The sequence below is a fragment of the Apis dorsata genome, unplaced genomic scaffold (genome assembly GCF_000469605.1).
Source record: "Apis dorsata unplaced genomic scaffold, Apis dorsata 1.3 scaffold_32, whole genome shotgun sequence".
NCBI lineage: Eukaryota > Metazoa > Arthropoda > Insecta > Hymenoptera > Apidae > Apis > Apis dorsata.
In genome coordinates this window covers 1149920-1157717 of record NW_006263334.1, presented here as the reverse complement: position 1 = coordinate 1157717, position 7798 = coordinate 1149920, and the positions used below count along the sequence as shown (strand labels likewise).

General features: G+C 36.7%; 1 protein-coding gene across 3 annotated transcripts in view; it reads right to left on the bottom strand.

Annotated features, from left to right (window-relative positions):
* The window catches only part of LOC102676128, a 204429-nt gene that overhangs the window by 33934 nt on the left and 162697 nt on the right, over window positions 1-7798 (bottom strand). For all 3 annotated transcript variants that reach the window (XM_006608261.2, XM_031512040.1, XM_006608262.2), the window contains exon 4: window positions 275-397. In XM_006608261.2, coding sequence (XP_006608324.1) covers window positions 275-397 — 123 coding nt within the window. The remainder of the gene's footprint in view (window positions 1-274; window positions 398-7798) is intronic.

Genomic DNA, 7798 nt, shown 5'->3' with positions numbered 1-7798 from the left:
AAAAAAAAAAAAAAAAAAAATACACCGATTAATCCAAATTTTATTCGAATTAAAAGAATATATATATATATCCCAATGATTATGAAATCGGTTTAAAAAGTTAGGAATCGAAGTTTAAGCAACGGTATTTGAAGTAAGAATTCGGCGATCCCATTCTGGTTCGATTACAAATCAATTTGCCCGCGGCGTATTTCATTTGAAATCCGAAAAGACCCCTCTCTCCTCCTCGAGGGAAAAGGGTCTGGAAAATGAATCGGTGGTAATTAGAACTTACTGGCACAGAGGGTGGAGGTAGCCTCGTCGGACTCGTCGCCGCAGTGATTCACGCCGTCACAAAGGAGATCCCTCTCGATGCAAAATTCGTTCTGGGTGCATCGGAAGTCCTTGCAAGTGTGCTCTGCGAACCGAAAAACAAATATTCACCGTTAAAGACGTGATTCGCAAGGGGACAGGGAAATGGAAAACTTTTCCATCTTGCGAATTGAATTATCTATCGCCACGATCGAAATCCAATTTTTATTTAGATTCGTCGAAAACGAAAAGAAAAAAAATCTTTCAATTTACAATTTACAATTCGAACGATTTATCAATTTTATACAAATTCGAACTAATTAGCGATCGGATACAATAATTTTCGATCTTGCGATTTTTATATTCAACGAAAATCAATGGTAATTTACAATTTGAACGATTTATCAATTTGATTCGATAAGGGGATCGATTAATCCAAATTTGCTTCCTATAATGGCGAGATATTCGCGACAAATAATTATTACGAATGACTCGTAACTAGGAATCGACAGTTCCGTCATCGAATTGCACGATACGATTAGGCATAAATCGAAACCGTCCTGTGTACACAGGCCGCAAATTCCAACTAATTAGCGATCGAATGCAATTATTTTTCGATCTTGCGATTGAATTGATCGAAAGATTTTTATTTAAATTCGTGAATAATCAATGCCAATTTACAATTCGAACTAATTAACGATCGAATACAATAATTTTCGATCTTGCGATTCAATTGTGACCAAGATCGAAAGATTTTTATTTAGATTCGTGAAAAATCAATGCCAATTTACAATTCGAACGATTTATCAATTTTACACAAACCACAAATAAAATACAAAAATTTTCTTACGATCTTGCCATTGAATTATGACCAAGATCGAAAGATTTTTATTTAGATTCGTGAAAAATCAATGTCAATTTACAATTCGAACGATTTATCAATTTTACACAAACCACAAATAAAATACAAAAATTTTCTTACGATCTTGCCATTGAATTATGACCAAGATCGAAAGATTTTTATTTAGATTCGTGAAAAATCAATGTCAATTTACAATTCGAACGATTTATCAATTTTACATAAACCACAAATAGAATCCAATAATTTTCTTACGATCTTGCGATGGAATTGTGACCAAGATCGAAAGATTTTTATTTAGATTCGTGAAAAATCAATGTCAATTTACAATTCGAACGACTTATCAATTTTACACAAACCACAAATAGAATCCAATAATTTTCTTACGATCTTGCGATGGAATTGTGACCAAGATCGAAAGATTTTTATTTAGATTCGTGAAAAATCAATGTCAATTTACAATTCGAACGACTTATCAATTTTACACAAACCACAAATAGAATCCAATAATTTTCTTACGATCTTGCGATGGAATTGTGTGTGAAGATCGAAAGATTTTTATTTAGATTCGTGAAAAATCAATTTACAATTTAAACGACTTATCAATTTGATAAGAGATCGATTAATCGAAATTTGCTTGCCACAATGGCGAGATACGATTGCAGCGACAAATAACTATTACGAATGACTCGTAACACGGAATCGACGGTTCCGTCATCGTCCATCCAAGCGGGGGATAATCGATCGCGCGTAAATCGAAACCAGTCCTATCCGCACAGGCCGCAAATTCGAGCTAATTAGCGAAATTACAACGTATCATTAGTCTCGGGCGACGCACGCACACGATCGGGCACAATAAAGAAGAAATTCGAGCGAAACGTCTAGGCTGGTTGGCCACGGATCGATTAATTAAACGAGGACTTGCGTTTTGATATTCAACGCGTCTGTCTTTGCTGCTCCACCCCCTTCCCTCCCCGTTTCGTATCGCGTTTCTGCCGATCTAACTCGATTAGGGACAAATGAATTGATCGCAGCGACGTGACCCGTTATAATTAGCCCGATGCGTTAATATTAACGAGAATATTAGGGGGAGGGGATCGTAGATATCAACATCAGACTGGATTTGAATAATTGCCTCTATATACCCCTGGATCATTGGATCGTTTTAATAAGCAGCGGCGACGATATCGTTGATCGATTGTAGTTAGATTTGGATTATGGAAATTCCATGATCCTTCGGGTTGGAGGAGGAATATTTTAAGACTATGTTATAATATCGAGTATGCGATGATGATAACTTTTCGTAACGCGATTTCGTCGTCGAGGCTCTGGTAAAGTTCTATGACAAATTTTTACGAGATTTATTCGAAAAGAAACGTAGAATTTCTTCCATCTATATCTCGATAGCTTCAAGAATTCTCCAACTTAATTAAAAAAAAACATGTTCAAATGTTTCGAAACGTTCTTTTTTAATCGTTGGAAGAAACCTCTATCCTTCCAGAGACACAATGTAAAGCGCCTAATTATTCATTAAATAAATAGTTATATAACACTCATTCGATAATCCACGATCACGAATTTGATATAATATTTTTATTCTTTACACGATTATTTCGTGATTCGAATCTATTCTCAATCACAATTATTCGAATATACGAATTCACCTTTACAAGCACAATTATTCTCGATCGAAGGAAACTGTCGATAAGTGCGAGCTATGTAACCGATCATAACAAAATTGGACGAGAAGAAAGAAGAGAGGAAAGTTACGAGAGAGTAACTCATTCGATAATCCACGAATTTGATCGTAATAATATTTTTATCCTTCACACGATCGACAATTATTTCGAATCTATTCGCGATCACAGTTATTCGAATATATGAATTCACCCTTACACTTAAAATACACGTGAGCCAATTATTCTCGATCCAAGGAAACTTGTCGATAAGTGCGAGCTATACAAATACAAACGAAACGAGAGAAAGAGAGAGAGAGAGAGAGAGAGAAAGTTGCGAAGTAACAACGTATCCCTGTGATGCCTTTCGGTTCGCAATTATAACTCGTGAGAGGAGTCGGAAGGAATCGAAGGCGATAAAAGGCGAGGAACGGAAGAGGGTTGAATCGGCGATCGGAGGAAAAAGAGAGGTCCACTTGCGACCTTTTAGGAAGCGTAATTTTCTATAATTTAATGGTCTTTTTAATTCTTTATCCTTCCCTCTACGCGTGTTCCAGAAGACCAGACTCGAATCGTTTGCTTGAAAGAAGGGAACGGGAAAGAAAAGAAGGGGAGAAGGAGGAACATGTTAGAAGGTACACGATTCATCGCGATTAAGAAAAGAACGTTGACGAATGACGTATAACGTTATATTTGCTGTGAATTATTGAAGAATCTTTGAGAAGCTGGAATCACATTGGTGCTTCTTCATATTTCACATTATGGATTTTATTTGGTATTTATCGGTTACGGAGACACGTTGTGGAGGAGATTGAATCGTTAGGTTAATTTTTTCGAGCAAAATATTTTACTTCATGCTCGATGAAAGATGAAACTTTTTTTAAAAACTGTAAACGCGATCAAATAAATCTGCAAACAATTTATAGAATATGCAGACCGTTTATGGAATATAGAAAAAAAGCAATATTGAAAACCAATTAATCCGATCATCGATCCATCAACTCGCTATTTATCAAGGAAATCGTTTGAACGTTAATAATATATCTTGGACGATAAATATTTCAATGTTTATCCAAGTAACAATTACAGAGACGGATTAATCGCTACTGGCCATTTAAATTCCGCCAAAAATACAAGGTTTTCAGGACGAGGCAATTTTCAGCCTCCATCGCATTTATTTCGTTAATATCGCGTCGGTTTCCATCGAGGGATAATTAAATACCTTGGTCACGAACGCGAAACGAATGCTCGCGTGCTGGCAATCGTAGTTTCGGCGTTTCTAAAACCACCCTCTGTTTAACTTGCCGCGTCAATTATTCGTGGCACCGATCGATCCGCGCCCGGCTCTGCCCAAGTTTTTACAACACTCGCCACAAAACTCGAGATAACGGAGAATTTCTTCCACGTATGGCGAGAATCACGCACGTCCATCCCAGATTCCTTCGATTCTTAATTACTCTCGTCTCGGAACAAACGTGGTCGTGCAAACGCGGGTGAAAAATAAATTTAAAAGTAAATTTCGTTCAAAGAGATATAGAATGAACGAGGAGGACGAGATATTTTTACACGAAATGATTAACACGATGATATATATATATCTGGCAATTTCATCGGGGATGGAGAAAAATGCGACGTATATATATATTTTCCATCGGGCAAAACTCTCGAACTTGGACGTGAATGGAGTTTTCAGCACCGCCATATATCACGCCGCGATTGCAATTCGACCGACGAAGACTCGCTGGGGGCTCGTTGACTTTCTATGGAGCACTATGGACTTTCTAGCTCCCGCTTGAAAGTCCACAACCGAGCCTCCAGTTTCGTACAAATCGCATTATAAATAAATTTAGACTCTCCTCCTAGTATAATAATCTTAATCATTCTCTTTAATCTTCGATCTCGATGAAGGGGATCTGCCATTTTGCAAAATGACGTACGACGCTTTCGCCCATCCAGGCATAAAGGAAAGTCGAAATATAAAGTGCGTCCGGGTTAAAGCTGAAAAGACGATATCGGTGCGGCGAGGCGACGGGGGAACAGGGGAGAAAATAGGGCGATTCATCTTCGATGTCAATACCCTCGTTCCCGTCAACAAAGGAGCTATCATTCCCACTTCGCCTCTTTCGTTCCTGGCGGTATAAAAAAATTTTGCAAAATATTCATCTCATCTCGATAAATCGAACGATCACACCGCGACGTCCTTTTATTAATTAACGGAACGATCGACGGAAGGATCGAAGGATTAATCTGTTGCGAGGAAAGGAAGAGATGGTCGAGGGAGGGGGAGAGGAAATGAATAAAACATAGGATATTACTCGACGATCAATTGGCCGTTGGATTATAAACGTATTCCTCCCATTTGCCCGTGGTAATAGAGTTTGGAAGGGAGCGGAATGCTTTGTAGCAGAGAAGTCTGGGATCGGTATCGCGACACGATGCTAATCGATGAAAACAAGGCGAAACGAGAGAAAGAGAGAGGGAGAGAGAGGGAGAGGGAGAAGGGTGGCCTGCTCGAAACGGCGCTGTTTAACTTTCCCGATTGCCTAATAATTTAACGGAGTGGGCAACCGGCGAATCCGATGCAATTTGCTCGACACACTCGATGAAATTAACAGTAGTCGCAGTTTGAGCAAACCGCCGCGGCTACTAACCTTCTCTTCCTTCCTCTCTCTCTCTCCCTCTCTATTCCCCATTCAGTAATGACGAGGAGCAAATCGTGAGAGACTTAGTCGCGGCGATTGTGTTTCACGTGGGTGTGCATTGTTTGCGAGCTGGATTCGACGTTGGTTTGACGTTAACAATCGAATTCCACGATCGATTAACGCTTTTCGTATACGCGTATACACGAGTCGTTCCTCGAACGAACGGGGTGAATGGTGAGTCAGTTTTGAAAAGCGAGAGGTTGCTTCCGAGGAGTCAAAGTAATGGGGCAGAGACAGATTTCTGTCTCGAAATGTGTGGAAACGGGATGGAATTGGAAAGGATAGGTTGTAACGTGTGCAAGCGCGAGATTGGTTAAATTAATTGCGTCTCGTTGAAAGTAGCAAAGTTGTGCGTTTCACTCTCATTAACGGTTAATTCGAAAATTCGTCGATGGTATTATCCACGAGTGATTCGATTTCAAGTTTCGTCGTTAGCTCGATAAAATTATATATCGCGATGAGAATAATAAAATTTACGAGGAGAGCATTCGACGTGTATTAAATCGTATCGCGTTTCATGATTCACGGACGATTACGAATCCTATAAAATGTTTCCAACGTTCTGATATTAGTAGTGTATAATAACACTGACTTACTATTGACATACCGCGTTTATTGATATATCGTCCGCAAATCCGATTGCTGGATTTAATTACAATCCTATTGGATGTGATCTATCTGAATTGCGGTTAAACCTCTTGCTCGAGCGATATCAAAATAAATTAATGAACAATGGAAGCTACCTAAAATACTAATCGAAGCGATACGATTTTTTTTTTCTTTTTTTTTTTTTTTAATAGAAAAAAATAATCCCACGATTCTTCACGATAAATTCCATTAAAAATCATTCTTCTAGAAATAAATCCGTATCTATTACGTAATTTACCTTAAAATTCGATTAAAATTAGGAAAACTTTGAACCGCTACGAAAATAATGACATCCGTTCAACGAATAAACGATCATTAGAAGCGCGGAATTTTGCTCTTTAAAATATTTTTTGATTTATTCCGATACGACTTTTAGTTACCGAGATATCGTCGTGTAAAGAAAAGGATAATTTTTAATCGTTTATTTTAAATCTGATTAATTGTATTAATTAGAAAATCTTTGGACCGTTATAATTCCGAAGATAACAATATTCGATTATCGAATGAACGATCATTAGAAGCGCGGAATTTTGCTCTTTAAAACACTTTTTGATTTATTCCGATACGACTTTTAGTTGCCGAGATATCGTCGTGTAAAGAAAAGAGTTATTTTTAATCGTTTACTATTTTCCTCCTTGTCTTTTATTCGGATCTCTCGCTCGCATTTTGTCTCGCTCGCACTTTATCTCGCTGACCTATCACAAATTCCTGGAAAAACAATTCTTGGAAGGATGTAGTAGATTTCCAAGAAGAAATGTAGGTCAGTAAATCGTGGAACCATTCGTTATTTCAGCATTGTGTTAAGCGCTATGGAAACTTGGATTCCTTGTATCTCGGCAACCGATTGAGATATCGAAACAAGGAATCGAAAAAAGGAAATCAACGGCACGATTTCCTTTATCTTCTAAACGGATTTTGACGATTAAATTTCTCGTTCTTCTTCTACAAAGAAGTGTGATCGAATTATATTTGTGATTTTTTAAAAATTTATTTACAGAGATAAATTTTAATCGATGAAAAGTTATAATAATCATGTCAAAATTGATAATAAATATTTTAATTGATTCGATAGTACTTGTTATAGAATATCAATTAATATTTCTTTCGAAGGAAGTGATTTAATGATAACGTGTCATATGGATAAAGTATGAGAGATCTGTGAAGTTATTTTTACATATTTTCAGGTACGAAGATTTCTTAATCTCACTACCATGCTTAAAAAAATAATAAAATTAATTAATTTTAATGAAGAAGCGATCTTTTCACGTCCAATTATATTCTCTCTCGAATTATGACGACTAAATGAAATATACGAACCATTTGAATAATAGATAGACAGATGTTACGTAATTTTGCTATCGAGTATATATGAATATTTGAGAATTTCAGCTTCTATGAATAATTAAATAACTTATGAATATCTTAATTTTGCTACTAACCAAAAAATAAATTAGTTTTCCTTCCTTTTTTTAAAAAAATTACTGTTCTTTTCTACTTTTTTATCTTTACTTATTGATACGAAATAATGTCGAATATTTTTGACGTATCGATAATTAGATTCAACAGATATTATAAATTATACTGTCGTATAGAAAGATAGATAACACGACGACTTAAAATTA